This window comes from Meriones unguiculatus, chromosome 6, assembly GCF_030254825.1.
Source record: "Meriones unguiculatus strain TT.TT164.6M chromosome 6, Bangor_MerUng_6.1, whole genome shotgun sequence".
In the NCBI taxonomy this organism is placed as follows: domain Eukaryota; kingdom Metazoa; phylum Chordata; class Mammalia; order Rodentia; family Muridae; genus Meriones; species Meriones unguiculatus.
In genome coordinates, this window is record NC_083354.1 from 17,458,033 (window position 1) to 17,476,293 (window position 18,261).

An 18,261-nucleotide genomic window follows, 5' to 3' on the forward strand; every position below is an offset into this window, starting at 1 on the left:
GCTTAGGACTCCTGATCAACTGGGCCTTGTACGTTTAATTGTAATTTGGGTGATTAAACTGTAACAGCAGTGATTCTTTGCAGATACTACATCTCTACAGATGGAATTGCTCAATAGCAGTGTGATAATTACTTCCCCCTCCTTTCTGATGTCTCCCACTTCAGGGTAATATTGATAAATCTGTGTACTGGTTGCTACATGACTGACTGAATCACTGGTGTAATCGTAGAAGCTTGTACCCCCAGGGGGAAGATGTGCAAGATCTCTGACTTTTTTGAGATCTATTTTTATTGCTTTTAATTATGTGTAGGAGTTTTTGTCTGCACGTAGGTATGTGCCCATGAGTGCAGATACACTGAGTTACAGACAGTGTGAGCTGCCCAGCATAGATGCTAGGAATGGAACTCAGGTCCACTAAAGAGCTGCAAGTGCTCTCTTTCTAGGCTCAAGATCCCTAATCTTGTCAAGAAAGCTAAAGGTGAACTCAGCAAACCCCAAGCTGGGATGCGGTTCAACCAGTGAGCTTTCTCTCTCCTAACTCACCCCATTGTAGAACTGCCTGGAATGTGTGAAGAAGAAAAGCAATGATTGAAGGGGATTTGGGAATTTTGTCCCGAGTTTCTAAAGATAAGAGCACACAAACTAGGAGGTCTCTTCCTGGGCGTGTTTCCAAGTTACCAATCTATGCTTCTGGTAAGGTTTGCTCCACTCAAAGTCCTAGGAGCAAGGGAGAGGGGTTAGCATGAATAACCAGAGGAGTTGGCATGGGTTTGGGAAAATGTAGCCAGTGTGCTGGAAGCAGCATTACTGCTCATGAGTGAGCTGCCGCTAGAGCCAGTTGAGAAATTCAGATTTCCTGAATCTACGCAGAGACTATTTGAGGAGCTAGAGCCTTAGAATGTTGCTCTTTTCACTGCATACTAATGACCAAACAGTCTCCTTCCTACTCCATTCTTCAGCATCAGAGAATTAAAATGTCCCTAACTGTTCAGTAGTTGGCTAGGTGTTCTTTATAAATTTTTTTTTTCTCCTCAGAGTACTGTGATGTCCTTGACTCTGGACACTCTGTCAGGAGCGGATGTAGAGAAGAGGAAGGGAAAGGTTAGCATTCTGGGACATATGAGAGCTCACTTACAGTCGGCATCTGCAAAAATAATGTTAGGGCTTTTCCCTCCAAGTTCCAGAGTAACTCTCTTCAAGTTACTTCTTCCGGCTGCTTCTTGAATTAGCTTGCCAACCTGAAAGGAAGGGAGGGCAAAGAGGGTTGGTACATCTCACACTGCGGCAGTCAGTGGGCACAGCAGCTCCAGGCAACAATAGGACATGGTGGTTAATTGAGCATAAAGGCAAAATAATCCCAAGGGACAACTTTGTGGTCAACTTGGGAGGACAAAACATAGGCAGCTGAGTACCGTTGAACACCTATGCTGAAGAGGACAGGGGCAGGGCTTTCCCTTCATCATGGAAGACACAGGCCAGATTTTGTCAGAGGTAAATGGTAGGCAACACGTGACTAAAGGTTTCACTGCTACATGTGGCTTTTTCCTTGGGACTCTAGCTTCTGGGGACAAAAGGCCAACTGAGCTCACCTGAAAGCCACCATATCAAAACAAAAAGCTGCTCATTTATGGCCCAAGTTACCAAGTCTTATAGCTTTGTCTCTACTCTGGGCTAGATTTAAGTGTTCTAGAGAGTTGGGAGACTGTCTAACTAGTGTGATATTGTAAAGGCTTATTCATCTAGAATTCAAGTGAACAAGAGACAGTTAAAAAAAACATCTGACACTAAATAGGTATCAGTCATAATGAAATCAAATGTATCAAATGGAAACAGGTGGGGGGAGGGCACAGAGATGCTCTGCTCAAGAAAGAACATGTTACCTCAGCAGCTGAGGGTGCTTCCAGAAGACTGAAGCTGCTAGAGCCCTCAGGGTGTGCCTGAGCAGGATGAACCCTCTCTGGGGATGGCCTGCATCTGCTCACTGAGGGCAGCATGAGTATAAAGGCCCTGCCCAGCACACGACCTCTCTGCAGTGCCATATATGCCCTCCATGCCCAACGTGAGTGGCTAATGCTGCCAGGCCTGTGCTGTGACTCATCTTCCTTTTGGCAGTGGTCTGATAGGTGTCCTGTGCAAAACCTACACCTCAGTGATGGCCTCAGAGGATTTGCCTGCAACACCGGTGTTCTACTGGGAGAACACAGGTCACGTCATGGAAAATGCTGAGCTGTCATGTAGCCTATACAGGCTGCTTGTTCCTATGCTGAGAAAATGTTGTTCGTATTAAAATCTGCTGAGAAATAAAACTTTCAAAGGTCTAGAAGAGAAACGCTATGTTTATGTCTGGTTAAGTTTTAGCTGCTTTACTGAGACTCTGCAGCAGGATAATGAGTTATCAGGTAGTGAATGAAGAGGTGCAGTGAAGAGAAAAGGCTCCCAGCTGGACTGCCTGGAGTTTTTATCGCCTCTACTCAACTGTGGGGTCATGAGAAGTTTGGTCATCTTCCTGAGATTTGGTTCCCTCAGCTGTAGATGGGCAGAAGAATAGTATGTGCATTAGAGTTTAGATGTGCCATGGTACAGTGACTTAACACAGACGGCCCTTAGAACCCAGCCTAGCACACTGTAAGTGCTCATACATCCTAACTCTACATACAGGGTTGAGGAGCAAGGAAGGCCTGTTCTTCCAAGTTCAGTGCAGAGCTATCCAGGCGGTAAGAGAAGATGCCACCAGACTTTCCAATGCATGCACCCCAGATCTCCTCAATTACGGTAATTACCCCAGGAAAAGCCATAGTTGACCATACTGTGCATTAGCTGAGCTGGATGCCTTTGTAATTCTACTTCATATCTTTTTTTTTTTAAGGCCTCATTCTAGGAAACAACCTTTATGTCACTAGATATGTTGTCCAATAATTATTGTCATGTCGATAATGACTATATAGTCCATGAACACCAAGAAGTCATATCTTGGAAAGACATAGAATTAGTTTCTTGTTTTGCACAAAAATGTTACTCATCAAGGTGTAGGAAATGCTTAAATCAGGACCTGAACATTAATGGACTGACTTTGGTTCACCAGCCAAAGTTCTCCTTTCTGTCCTCCTAGCTTATATCTCTACTACCTCTAGGCAAACTACTTAGAAAGACTTGAGCTCTGTAAAAGCTATGTTTCCAGACAAACATGTTCTCTCTCTCCTCTGAGAAGAGAACACGCAGACACAAGATAGTCTCCGGTCCTTTGGAGGGATAGACAACAGTGTGAGGTAGAAATTATGAGTGAAGCCTGAGACACCAAGAAGAGGGAGAAAGCCAACTATGGGCAGTTCAAGAACTAGTCACTCTTCGATCCATGCCAGCACCTATGAGGAGCCCCTGAAGACTTGGCCATCTGCGACTGCTTGCTCTTGGGAGGAATTTCAATGTGCTTGGCTCTCTCCACTCTTTGTAATTGATTTGGGCAGGTTGTAAAGTGTTAGGAAATAAACAAGAATGTGACTTGTTAAAGAAGACAGTTACTGGAGTTCATAACATGTCATTCGTGATGTGACTCTAAGGCAGACATTCACATGTCTTGACTCATTTACGCTGCCCACAAACCCCTGCAGGACGTATTATCTCATTCTAGAGAACAACAGATTTAAGAGTCAGAAACTAATAAACATTAATTAGCAGGTTCCCTAGCTGGTCAGTAACAGGCTGACTACAAGGCCCAAGCTTAGAGGCCTGCCCGGCCTTCCCTAGTTTGTCCTCTGTTTTGTCTCCTTTTCTACGTCAGCAAGAATGCAGTGTGTGTCACAGACCATCAGATCTCATCACTACACTACAGACTTATGGGAAAGGAGAAGCACAGCTACTGAATTTAAGAAAGAAGTTGTATCAGGGAGAAGCCATGGATTTCATACTGAGCAAGACGTTGAGTAAATGCTTAGGGCGGGTAGAGAAAGCCCCAGCCCAGCTGGCACTGCTTGTCTCTGAGCCTTACTCCCTGAATTCATCAGGGATGAATGGACCACCGGGCTGTTCTGTGAGGCACTGAGCTTTGCCACTGGATATGTTGTCCAATGACTGTTTTCATGGCTACAGTAACCGTACAGTCCGTGATGATCAGAGAATAACTTTTCCTGTGATAGCTTCTCCTTAGAAACCACGATTATTTATGATAGGTACTGCAGGGCTAATACGAGATGAATAATGCTTTTCCCCTTTGTTTGTGGACAAAGTTCAAATTGTAGCTCCGCCTCCAAGGGAGATGGATTTGGTAGTGATGGGAGAACCACCTCCAGCTAAAGCAGTCTCAGAACAGGACAATTCTAAAATCCACTTTCTCACAGACCACCTTCTTTTAACTGTCTGCCAGGTACAAGGCTGACTTGGTCCCTCACCAACGAGGCACTTGTAGCCAGAAAGACTCCCATGTAAGCCTGTAAGGTGTCCAACAAGTGTGGCTGGCTCTGAGGTACGCTTTGCAAACCCTAGGTCTAATTCAATACTAGATCCGCACAGGTTAAACCACAGGGGTACTTTTCCATTAACACAGCTCTTCACTACAACCGACTCTGTCAGGACATTCTGATGCTTCCCTATGGAACAGGGCAAGGATGCAACAGTCTTCATCAATGCAGGGTCAAGCGTCATAGGCTGACCCACGGTATTCTTCATTTCAAGATCAAACTCTCTTTGACAAATATACTGCTGGCTCATAAATCTTCCCAAGACTGGAGAGTGGAGAGAGGGTAAGTGACCCCAAACAGGAAGTGTTACTTATGACCACTAACACAAAGTGAAGACAGAATCACTGCAACCCCAAAGCAGGGGGAAGTAATGTGCTTAAAATCAGAGTCCAGGCAGAACTGTGCTAACCTGTCTGCAAGCCCTGCAAACCAAGCTAAGGGATTACATACACAGTTCCTTGCAAAGGTGTCAGATCAAAACCTATGGGATTCGGAAGTCTAAGAACAAGTGATTGAAAATGTAAGACAAATCCCTGGGGTCGACCACCCCTTCTTATGTGGGAGGGTTTGGGTGTAGCTCCCCAGGAGTACATTCTACACCCTTTCCTACATATCCAGAAGATGGGAAGTGCATGGTGAAGAAAGGAGGCTTAAGGGTCAAGATAACGGGGAAACTGTATAAAAGCCATGCCCACTTTAATGAAACAGGCAATGTGTAGATGAAAAGAGAAAAATCATGGTTTGGGAAGCTAAGTCTTGCATATGGCATAAATAGAGATCCTAAGAACCTAGTTTTCAGCCCAGCATCTTTTGCAATGTGAGATGGTCTCACAGCATACTCTTACCACTCCCCTCCCCTGCCCTCCCCTGATGATGTGCCTGGCTAAGTATAACTGCATGCAGTCCTATGGAGTAGTCTGGTTCCTAGGGTCAGAAGTCCTAGCCTTGCCAAGCATGGTGGGCCACACCCTCAAAGCCAGCACCCAGGAAGCAGAGATTTATGTGGTATCTTGAGTTTGAGGCCAGTCTGATCTATCGTTAGTTTACACCTAGTTCTAGACCAGCTAGAGTGACAAGGTGGGACTGCCAAGAAAGAAAGAAAAAGAAAGAAAGGAAGGAAGGAAGGAAGGAAGGAAGGAAGGAAGGAAGGAAGGAAGGAAGGAAGGAAAGGAAAGGAAAGGAAAGGAAAAAGAAAACTCTAGGCACTATCACATGGCCTTTGCTTCAGTTTGGAACTGCCCCTTCACTTCCCTGGTTTCAGCTTCTTCAACTGCAGAATGAAAGTTCAGCCCAAGCACCAAATTCATTCCTTAGCACTCTGGTTAACTGGAGTTAAAAGGACAGATGGGACTCCTGGGGCCTGTACTCACTCGGAGACTGTGTTTTTCTTGCCTTAAGGAGCAGAATTAGCTTTCCCAAGAGCACCACAGCTGCTCAGAACAGTGGAAAAGCGGTCTGTTTTGAGTTTCCCCGGCCAGCCAGCGCTCCTTATGAAAGGGTTGACAGTGTGCCTATCGAATTGTTTCCCAAGGCTGCACTCCCTGCAGAGACTCTAGCTCTATCTGTGTACCCCAAAGCAGGCACGGGTAGTGAGTGGGAGTTCCCACACACGTGTGAAACTGGGCTAATTCTCAGCAGGAATGTTGGCACAGACCAACTCTGCCTCCCATCCTTGTTTGAATAGACTTCAAGATTGATATGAGGAGTGTCCCCGTGCGAGCCGCAGCACTCCCTAACCCTGTTCAGAGCAACGCTACAGTGAGGGGAAGGTAATTTGGTTTTCAATAAAGAAAATAATTTGTTATCCAGAACAACAACAACAACAAAAAAGGAACACAAAAGGCTTTTCAAGGCCATTTTTATACAAGGTATTTGCTCTCTACAGTTTCTAAAATTGGGTAAAATTTTTCACGAACTGATGACCTCATTTAAGGTGGGTTTCTTCTCAGAGGTAAGATGCCTTTTAAGAAACAGACAGAAGAGGTGTACGAAAAGATCTCAGTCCACTTTCTGAAGGTGCCAGCTTTCTCTAGAATATGTTCATTTCTTAAACTAAACCCCAAACACACTGACTTGGCTTCTCCCCTCTAAATTTTCAGGGTACTTCCTGGTTCCAGCTGAGGTGGAAACAGGAATAGCAAAGTTACATGAGGTGGGCACATTTTTTTCTTGTCCTTCTAATATACTAAGAAACAAATTATATTAATCTGTTCAATTTTTTACCAGAAAGAAACAGAACCAAGACAGTTTTCCAGTGGTAACAGCAATTTCAAAACAGTATCTATGAAAGACAGATTACAGAAATCAATGCAAGCACGACTATGCCTCTGGCCTTTTGTTCCCACGATCCTCACCATGACCCATCTACCATTGGAGCCCCACAAAAACCACATGCCCTTCCTGGAACAGCCTCTAGGTCTCTGAACAAACTGCTTCGTCTGCCTGGCAAGGCTTTCCTCCCTTGGCTTACTTGATAAACTCCAAGCAGACCTCCCTCTGGGCACCTCCTCTGAGTAGCTACTTTTCTCTCCCACCCTTCCCACAGAGGAGCTTGCTTCCTTCTTCTCCAGTCCACTGTGCTTTTGCCCATAACTCTCACCATGTACGTGTGTGTGTACGTGTGTGTGTGTGTGTGTGTGTGCGTGTAATTTGAGTCACATTTGCTGAGTGGAAGTGAGGGCCCTGGAGGTGAGGAACTGTGGGAGGGCCATCCCTGGTTGAGCTTGCAGCACACATGGTCGTGAGCAGTCCTCTTGCTGATCTTCCTGAACGTCTAGCCTCACCTCTCATGCAGGGGATGGCTTCACAGTCGGAACACTGACTGGACCCAGGAAGCTCAGGCACTCAGCCTTTTCTGTGTCTGGGCTCCACCTCAAGAGTGGACCCAGCTCAGGCTTGAGGGCACACAGCTATGCCTATTGTTAAAAAGATCCCACAAGTGTTCAAATGTACCACTACCACCAAAAACCACAGAATCAGGCTGGGGACATAGCTCAGTGGCTGTGTGCTTGCCAAAAGTGTATAAAGCCCTAGGTTGAATGCCCAGAACTGCAAAAGAACTTGGGAGACGGTTGTCAAAAAGCAAAATAAGCCAAAACCCATCACGACGGACAGTTTTTGTCTGTCATCATAGCTCCATTCTAATGTTAACTGCTGACTGAGTGCCTCTTCTATGCTGTTTGTTTTCACACACATTATTTTAATCTTCACAGAAATCACGAGAGGCAGGAATTATTGCTCCATTGTATAGCTGGAGAAAAAGAGGACTTAAAAAGGTTTAGAAATGACTTAGTGACTGACACCTATGGAGTGGCAGAGCTTGGACTGGACCTAGAATGTCCACAGGAGTTTAGAGCTTTTGCCACCATGGCCTCTTTCTGTGTGGCTCCTGTCCTCAACTTAGTCTAAATCGGTGGTCTGCTCCAGCTGCCATCCTTTGCTACATGACACTTTTTAATTTCAGATAAACAAGAAACAAATCAAGTTTAATTTCTTATCTTCCTTTGATAGGAAGGAGCATGATTTCCTCAAGTCAGAAAGATGCATGTCCCACTAACCAGCTGAGCTACAAGGACAGATTTTTGAGGACCTGGTCGTTGAGCCTCAGCCTAGAGAGAGAACTACTGCGTAATCCTTGCTTTAGCAAACGAGAGAGGAAACCAGAGCACCTCAGCCAGAAGAGGTAGAGGCACACTTCCTCTTATTCTTTCACATTCACGATTTAAGAATAAAAAAAAAAAATAAAGCTAAAAAATTAAACACCTGTGTATTTGAACATTTTGTCACATCAAACTGGTATTTTTTTTTCCATTAAAAAATCCTTTGATTCACGACAGGATTTTGTACAACAGGGAGAGCCCGGAGGAAAGGGCCTCTTTGCTATTCAAAATAAATAAATAAATAAAGCTAACATTGCTCCAGACCACAACCTACCTACGAGGGGTAAGGTCAGAGAGAAAAGACAGCTGACCCAAGTCATCACTCCAGCAGCAGTAATGGGTTTGCATCATACAACAGGACAGTCACCCACTTGAGAAATGAAAAGAGAACCCCACTGTGTGAATTAGCATCAGTGGTAACACAGCTGCTAGCTACAAACATTGGCTTGGCACAGATCAGTCTGGACTCTCCCGTAGTTTGCTTTGATGGTCTCCCTACTATCTTGTTGACTAATGATGAAATCATGGTTTGTTAATCTAACTGAATGAAAAAGAAAAAGAAAACCATTATATCAAGCAAAATGCAAACTGTCTTCCCATACTTTGTTGAGGATGTTTATTGACTCTGTGTTTATAAGAAGCCTTTCATATTCACTTATTAAATATTTACACGCATTGCTTATGTATTTAGCTGCATAAAGAGACGTTAATCCTATCTTTAATCTGAGTACTGTTTGCTTTCTAAAGACTTTTGCTGAAGTAAAACAGAAAGCAGCCACTTCAGCTAAGCCTCTTGTTTCAGGCTGTTGCAGATGTTTGGTGATAGGTCAACAGGTTCCCTCTCCTGGAACAATCCTACCAGAAGCCATGATGAAATCTACTTTTAAGAGACATGTTTGATCTAGATGAATCTATGTGATTTTTTTCCAAGTAACCAACAAAGTTAGAAAAAAATAGATGGAGGAGTAAACACAAAGCAAGGGGGTGGGGGCCGGGGACAAGGTGACCGTGTGGCTTGCCTGTGAGCAGCCTCCACTCGCTCAGTATGACTGTGAATAGCCACAGCTTGATTTTCATGTTCTAGATAGGGTCTTTTGACATCTGCCACTGATGCCATTCTAGAGAGAAAACAAGAAGATACCTAAAAAGCCACAGAAGTGGTTCCCCTCCAAATGGATATACATCTCCCTTGAGAAATACCAAATGTATATATTCCACTGGAAAGTTAGCTAGAACAATGCACACTGGAGTATGGTTCTCACTATAATACAGGTTCCTACCAGCTAAGCATGTTACAGTTCTCCTTCTACCTGCTTCTCCTTCCCAAACTCTCCTGGCTTCCTCCCTGTGTTAGTCGGTGTTCTACTGCTGTGAAGAGATACTATGACCAAGGCAACTCTTATAAAGTAGAATAGTTTAATTGAGGCTGGCTTATAGTTTCAGAGGCTTAGTCCTTTATCTCCAGGGCAGTGAGAATGGACACCCATGGCACTGGAACAGCAGCTACAGCCTGATCCACAGCAGCAGCAGAAATAGAGAGAGACTGAGCCTGGCACAGGCTTTTGAAACCCAATGATTCATCTCCTCCAACAAGGCTGCACCCCCAATCCTTATCATTATTTTAAACAGTGCCACTCCCAAGTGACTAAGCATTGAAATATATGAGCTTATGGGGCCATTTGATTCAAACCACCACACTCCCTCTCTGTCTCTCTTTTCCATAGACTGCCTCCACCTTTAAAGAGTGCTTAGTAGTTGCTATACTTTCTCCTGTTTTTAATAAAACTGTTGTTATCAAAATCATGAGGTGTTGGTGAATGAAAACACAGATAGGTGAAACAGAACAGTCTAGAAAGAGCCAAACAAATATGGACACTCATGCTTGAGAAAGACGTGGGGTAATCCAGTGGAGAGGGGCATCTTTTCAAGAAGTGGTGACAACTATAGCCATTCATGTCAACAAGAAAGAACCCCAATTTTTTTCCTCATAACAAACACAAGAATCAACTAAAAGTGCATATACTTAAATGTAAAGCAAACCCAAAAATCCTCATAGGGAGAAACAGGAAGCAATCTCTGAGCTCTTAAGTCAGGCAAAGGTTTCTTAGGAATAATGCCACAAAAGGAAGGATCTATAAAAGGAAACATTGCTGTACTGGATCTCCTCAAACCTAAGAACATCTGCTCTCTTCCAAATTACTGTTAACATGATTATGGCGAGACCAGAGGCTGGGGTTAAGATCTGCAAAGTACAAAGGACTTGTATCCAGAATATACAAAGAACTTACAAAACTCAACAGTAAGAAAACAATGCTTCCCTTCCCAAAGGGCAAAGATTACAAGAAACCCAACCAAAGACAGTGTATGGTGGTAAATATATACATACATATATATATATATATATATATATATATATATATATATATATGCTTACTAGGAGAGAATTCCAAACAAAATCACACTGATACTAACATCATCTAGCTATCTGAATGGATTAAATAAAAAAGACTAACCATATTAAACACTGGTGAAGATATGGCGGAGCTGGAAGCACTTCCATTGCATGTAGAAATATAAAACGATATGAAAACATCAATCTGCCATGATGCAGCCATTCCATCTCTATACCCACGCCCACATCCACACGTGCACAGGTGTGTGCGCACACACACACACACACACACACACACACACTGGGGGAGGAAGAGGAATCAGGGAAGATTTATACATCAATTGTTCACAGAGGTTTTTATTTGAACTAAACCTGATCTGGAAACAACTCAATTCCTATCAACAGTTGACAGGATAATCGAGTCATGATCTTTCCATAAAATAAAATATTGTTCAGCAGTAATTAGTAGAACTATATATCAACACAAGTGAATCTCAAATTAATTATTCTGGGAGAATATAGCTATTGATACTATCTGTGTCCATTCATATAAAATTGTAAAAAAATGAAATTAGTAAGGAAACTGGGATGGAGAGAGAGATGGGAGAAGACTTCTGAGTGTAATGGCTGCATGCCCTCTCTGACTGAGCTCATGCTCTCATAGGTGATGGCTACACATGCCTGCCTTACCATGCTTACTTACCTCACTTCAAATATGTGAGATCCACTGTACCTAGAGTACGCCTCACTAAATCCATTAGTAACAATATATTAAGCAAGTAAAATGCTAAGGTATAGGCTAACTGTACCACATAACTCTTTGTTGTCCTTTGTGGACTCCTAACGTAAAAATTACATTGAACCCATGTGACTGGTGAAGATATATGTGGAGTAATAGATTTTAAAGTAAAATAGATGTACTAGGGATAAATTAATTAAAAGTTAATAAAGATAATTAGAGCCTGAAAGGAAAAGAATCGTGAAGAGAAGTAAAAGAAGTTAAGTGAAAAACAGAAGTAAAACAAATACTGTATCAGTGCTCAAATTCCCATGATTTCTGGCAGAGAAGATGGTGACAGGTAAGGCAGCCGCTCCAAGAGTCACGGCACAGGGGCTCGTCAGCTCCCACTGTGCAGCACGGGACATCTGGGAAAAGCCTGTTAAAGGGGCTAGCAACGACACTGTGCATCCAGAAGACAGTGTGGGTGGTCCTCCAGTATATACATATGTCTTGTTTCAGCACAAAGTAACACACTCAGCATCGTGGAGTTCTAAGTGGATGCGGAGTGCGACCCAACTAATCCAATCCAAGTAAGCCACTGATTCTTGACCATGGGCGAAGAATTCCTAGACAAGTTTGTTAAAATAAGGATTCCTAGACTCACTGCCAAGTCCAACTTAATCCAGAAGCTCTGGGGTGAAGTCCAGCAACCTGAATCTAAATGAGATCCCACCAGCACCACAGGCGAGGTGTTCCTGAGCAACTGCTGAAAGCAGTGATATCTATGTTACATGTTCCTTTTAAGTATGCCCCTCTTGCCACGGGATTTTATTTTGGTAAACCCTGGTTGAAAGAATGACCCTTACACTAGACCACAGCAAGGAATCCTAAGTGAGTTTTTCAATGGGTTCCCAACTGTCTTCATGGGCCACATTCTAAGTGTTCCACTAATTTACCTAAAGGATTTTAAAGGAGTTTATGCAAGCTAGCACTTGGTCAATCTTCCAAAACATGAAACAGAAAAACACACATACACTACTTACTGGAAGCCAAAATATCCCTAAACTATTTATGAAAGCCACAAAACAAATAAAAGGAGAGTGAAACTGCCAGAAGAGAGTGGGAATTAGCCCTCCACAAACATGCTTTGCAAATGGAAGCTTCATACTCAACTAGTGTTTACTGAAATCTTTCAGTGTGCCAAGCAATATGGGTGGACCTTTCAAGGGTGTTGTCCTAACCCACAAATAAACCTCCACAGAGTTACTACAGGGCTGCCAAAATGAAAAATAAAGGCTAGGAAAAAGGCCAGGATCATGCAGTGAGAAAGCTGGGTCCTGACCGTTGTCTGGAAGAACCCATTGGCCCTTCTTTTATACCATACATCCCAAAGCATAGATTTTTCCTATAAATGTCATTCAGAAATAAATAGGAAGCTGGGAATGGTGGTGCACACCTTCAACCTCAATACTCATGGGGCAGAAACAAGCAAGGAGATCTCTGTGAGTTCAAGGCCAGCCCAGTCAACATAACCAAGTTCCAGGACAGCCAGGGCTTATACAGTAAGACCCTGTCTCAATCCTCCTGTCCCCCCTAAAATGCCCCAAACAAACAAACAAACAAACAAACATCACATAGCTGGGTGTAGTAGCACATGCCTTTAATTCCAGCACTCAAGAGATGGACCTCTGCCAGCCTGCCTCCAACTACAGCAAGTTCTAGATCAGGCAGGGTTTCATAGTGAGACCCAGTCTCAAACAAATAACAACAAAATCTAAGAAACAGTGATGGCTCATCTTCACTGACACTTTGCTAAGAACCAGGTCCACACCAAACACACTTCATTCCAGTTTCTTTCACCCTCTCAACCCATGAAGTAGATAAAAATCCTCCCTACAGAAGGAAAGCTGAGGACTGCGAAGACTGCACCAAGTCCCGTGACTAAATTCGTACGGCCACAACAGGCATCTAGATCAACCGGGTTTCACACACAGATCTGCCACAGGGAACCCTGATTGCCTGTTTTACTGTAATTTGAACCCCATGTTTGCATTTTTTCCTGAACAAGTACAACTTTATCTACTGCTTTCTAGAAAGAGGCAAAGGATAGCTCACCGATAGCGTTCTCTCAAGTTGCATTGAGCTGTACTTTATTTTCTAAGTAAAAGATTGAGGGGTACTTACTCAATGTGAACTAGCTTAAGTTCCTAAGTAAATATAAAATTCTACAAGAGTTTTTGCTTTAGCACAAGGCTATTTCAACTGACTATCAGCTGTTCAACTTAGACATGAGCTTTGCTTGTATGTCCTTGCATAGCTTTGCAGATGGAAATTAATTCAGTCTAATGTGGCTGAGAACCATAACCCGAGGGACTAGGAGACACCTACAAAAACAAAACAAAACAAAAACTTATTACCTTATTATTTATCTACTCCTTAAAGACTAAGTATCCTAGCAAGAACTCAGAGGTCCCATGAGATCCAGCACAGACAAGCTGCACCTTCAAGTGTAAGCAACATTAGGAAATCAAACATGTACTGAGTCCTCAAAAGGTCTCATCTGGTGTGATCAGGGCGGCTTGAGGAGACTTTGCGGGATGGGCAAGGTCCAGGGATTGGTATATAATATGCAGTGTTGGAATTGTAAATGTCTGTCAGAAGTAGAACTGCTGGAAAAATGAAAAATAACCCTGCATGTTATTGCTGGGGTGCGTCAAACGCTAACCCTGAATCCTACACTGCAGACAAGGAAATACTGGCCTGTTAGAAGGTGCTGGTCCGGGCATGTGGGACTGATTTTGAGACATGACTAATACAGACTAAACAATACATAACTCACAGGGGTCTCCAGAGTTGGGGTCCTCCATGGTTTTTTTTTTTTTTTTTTTTTCTTCACAATTTGGATCCCATAACCTGAATTCTCCTTTTCTCCAAAGAGATCAGTGGTAAGATTAAAAAGAAGGTTTACCAGATCCTTCCCAGGTGAGAGTAACCACTACAGAATTAAGAGTTATCTTAATTTACGATAATTTAAGAATTAGCTTAATTTTTTTAAAAATTATTCTCCAGTGGCTCAGTGGTTTAAAGCACTGGCTGCTCTTGCAGAGGACCTGAGTTCGGTTCCCAGCGCCCACACAGTGGCCCAGACCTCTCTAACTCCAGTTCTGGGTAGCCCTCTTTTGGCCTCTACGGACATTCCATGCATGCACATGGTGCACACATTCAGACATGTGGGCAAATGCTTACACATAGAAAAGAAAAATGAACAATTTAGAAACCATCTCAAAAAAAAGTAAGGGAAGAGGAATGCTCTTACTTTGTAAGCACATCTTCATTTTTGAATTAAGTAACTTTTTATTTGTTTAAATGTCTTGAACAGTTTCTCTGGGTGCACGAGAGACAGGGTGACTCCACACGGAGAATTTGGGTTCTGTCCCATTAGAACACATTTAAAACCAGACAATTTTAAAGGAAACGGCCTCTCTTCAGGTGAGCTTGCACACCACACTGAGAGCTGCTCGGAGACTGTCCTGCGGGCTACACTGCCATCCATGTTCCACTGTCCTATCTCCAAAGCCTAGCAGGGTATGGCAGCTCAGTGCTCGGGAAAGGTTGGTGGAACGGACTTGCAATAGCTTGGGATCAAACTTTAATTCCTGTATCAGAGAGTGGCAGACAAATGACCTGCACCAGATCAAACGACAGAGGTACTAGAGATGCAATCCTGATTTAAATTTTAGAAAAAATGAATTAGAACAACAGTGAGAAGTACGCTCAGGATGCGAGGCTAAGCACTGCACTCAGGGTCAGCCGCTTTGGACCCAGAGAAGAGCATGTCTGATTGCATGCGGGTTGATGCCCCAGGTCCCGCCTCTGAGAAAAAGGTATCGGACGGGTCTGATGCTCTTTGGGTGGATGACACCTAAATGAACATCTGTACAAAGTCCCAATTTATTTCTAATATCAGAGATCAGACCTCTACTCTTGCCTGATGCATCTAAAACAAAAAGGGGGAACTGTAGAGAGCTGCGGAATGCTATGCCTTAAAGATGGAGCTGGTTTCCGCCTTCCACCTTCCCGATGGTGAGTGCTCTCTGTCACGAACAACTCCACATTTGGCTAAGGCTGAGGATCTGGCTTGCTTCCATGTATGTGGACCTATCTGCATTGCCCCTGTGGCACGCCTGGGTTGGCTACCCAGAGGCTATTTAAGCTGTGGGCTGGCTTTCCCCAGGGTCCGAGGATTGTTCAATGTTCCTGAATAAACTGCATTGAAAAAAAAAAACAAAAAACAGAGAATTAAATACTTTTAAATGAGTCTTGCTTCCACTGAAGTGATTCTTGTTTCCATTGAAAATTTGCGATAATTATCTAAAAACTGTGCTCTTTGAGAACTGGGCATAGTGGTTCATGTCTATATTCCTTGAATTTCGTAGGCTAAGGCTGCAGGACTGAAGAGCAAGACTGCTTTAAACAAACAAAGCAATAAGTGAATAAATAAATGCCCTCTTGGAGATGCTATTCTGGACTTCAACGAACCCTGCCTGCTTAAGTCACGCACAAGCCGGCAGTCAGAAAGCTGTGCAGTGCCGCCTGGCACCAGGGCTCTGGGTATGGCTCATAGCCTAACTTACAAGCATGCAGCAGGGTAACCTAACCTGCCCAGCAGTGCTTAGCCAACCCTGCACTTCTCTGGCTGCTGAGACGATATGGCAGGATGACAAGCACTCGGCTGGCATTAAGAAGTCTCAGTTCAATCACCGTTGACTATTAACATCCAAAGTTTAAAGCCTCCCTCAGAATCATCCATTTTCTACAGCTTTATTGAGATTCACGTCATAACCTATCAGACGTTCCTTTTGATGTACGTGGTTCAGGCATTTTAGTTTATTAACAGAGCTGTGCAACTCCCACAGTGATTACAGCTATCTAAATACGAGACATTACAACCAAACCACAAGAAACTTCATATCCATCCAGTCACTCATCTTGGCCCCTGGCAATCACTAGCCGGCTTTGAGCCTGTACGTTTGCCTCTTCCAGATACTTGGTAATAAAGTATGATCATACAATACATAGCTTGTCATTACCACATCCTTTAAGTTTCATGTTTACAAAGTTGGCCCCTATTATCTATGTTTCGTTCCCTTTTTAATTATTGAGTAATATGCCATTTGTGGATATATTATGTTTTATTTACTCATCGTTTGATAGAATGATAGATTTGATAGAATGATTAGGGCTGTCTCTACTTTAAGTTTCAGTGTCAGGGCATTCTTTGTCAAGTTCTTCTTTATGTCTCCTGAGATGACTGTGTAGCCTTTGCTCTTATTAGCCTAATATGGAGTATTAAACTGCTTGTTTTCTATATTAAACCAGTCTTGTATTCTGGATAAATTTCTAATTGGTGGTGGTAAATGATCCTTTTTAGGTACCTCTTCATTCTGTCTGGAAGTATTTTATTCGGGATTCTTGCCAACTATATTCATATGAGATAAACATGTAGGTTTCTTGTGATTCTGTTAAAAGTTTGCCTATATTTTTGCCACGGTTTTAAATTCAGAATTCTTTCCAATGGCTTGCTTTGTAGATATTACTTTCTAGTCTGATCCTAATTGGATGCAGGTGATTTTAGCATCTGGTCTTTAGCAAATACTTTTAAAGCAACCGACTCAGTGCACCCAGGGAGAGTACTTCCCTGTCACAGACAAATTTTGGGTTGCACGTTTCATACACTGCAAAATTATGATGGCAAATAAAAGTTTGACAACAGAATATAAACTCTTGACAAATATAAAATTCAATCATTTTAACTATAAATTACACCCAAGCCTATTAAACTTATACAAAATCAATAAGAGACCATTTAGCTAAATATCTTTGCATCATCTGACTTTAGGACATTTCTAGATCTGCTCTGGCAGGTATGCTGGCCACATGGGGCTGTAGAACAGTTGGAACATGAATAATGACACCAAGTAGTGCTATAACGTGAATCAGATACCAGATCTTGAAGTCTTTACAGGGAAGTAAGGATGTAAAATATGAAGGTACTAATTTTAGAAAGATAGGCTAAAATAGTGTTTTAAAAGTATTGTATTAAACATGTTACTAAACCCAGTTTCACTTGTTTCTTTTCCATTTTCCACTCTCATGGACAGACACAACTCTCATCCTTCCCACGGGTTGCACTGTTGCAGACTCATGACTGTCCCTCACTCGATGCTGTCATTCCAGCAAGGGTTCCTGTAGTTCTGGAGCGGGGCTAGCTCACAGAAGAGAGTGAGCGCAACGCTTTCAGTTCATTATTCGGGCTGACCCTCACCAGATGCGGGCGTTCTTTAGCATCTAGTCTCTAACGACATTCTGAAACTTTTTATTATAAGAACCCAAATCAAAGACACGCGAGTACAGCAGATTTGTGGTGATCAGGGTATGGCTTACTAGATGAAAACAGTCTTCGTGGTTTTCACTATCTGGAAAAAATAAGGTATTTTTTTGATGTACAAAAATGATACAGAATTCATATTTCTGCATCTGTAAAAAAAAAAAAAGGAAGTTTCATGTGTGCACAGCCTCACTCGTAAGTTCATATATCATGCGTGCCTGGTACCTCTCAGGCAGAGTGGAGTGTGCGATGGAGGCCATGCTGCCTGCGGACTCTCCAGCACTTCGCATCTGGCCTTGCACAGAAATCTTTGCTGACTGCTGCTCTACAGCAGCCCTGCGGCTTACAGGGCAGTCAGAGGCCCTTGCACCTGCCGGACCTGGTGAAATGGACCAAGGGAAAGGTGCCCCTATTTTCTCCATCAAGGCTAGTTGGGATTGCCGGCCTCTCTGCTTGCTTCTGCCCTACATTCTTGACTATGTTTCCAGAGCCCCCACCTGGGTGCTCAGTGTGGGTGCTGAGCTCATGGGCACCATTTGCAGCATTCATTTATGTATTTACTGTGTATGGGTGTGTGTACCCGTGCGTGTGCACCAGAGGACAACCCCAAGTGTCTGTCACTCCTCAGGAGCAGTCACCTATTTCAG

General features: G+C 43.2%; 1 protein-coding gene across 1 annotated transcript in view; it reads right to left on the reverse strand.

The window, feature by feature from the left end:
- Aldh1a2 (aldehyde dehydrogenase 1 family member A2) overlaps nt 1-18,261 on the reverse strand; it is a 78,093-nt gene that overhangs the window by 12,393 nt on the left and 47,439 nt on the right. The window contains exon 8 of the mRNA XM_021660031.2: nt 1,136-1,238. Within this exon, the coding sequence (XP_021515706.1) occupies nt 1,136-1,238 (103 nt within the window). The remainder of the gene's footprint in view (nt 1-1,135; nt 1,239-18,261) is intronic.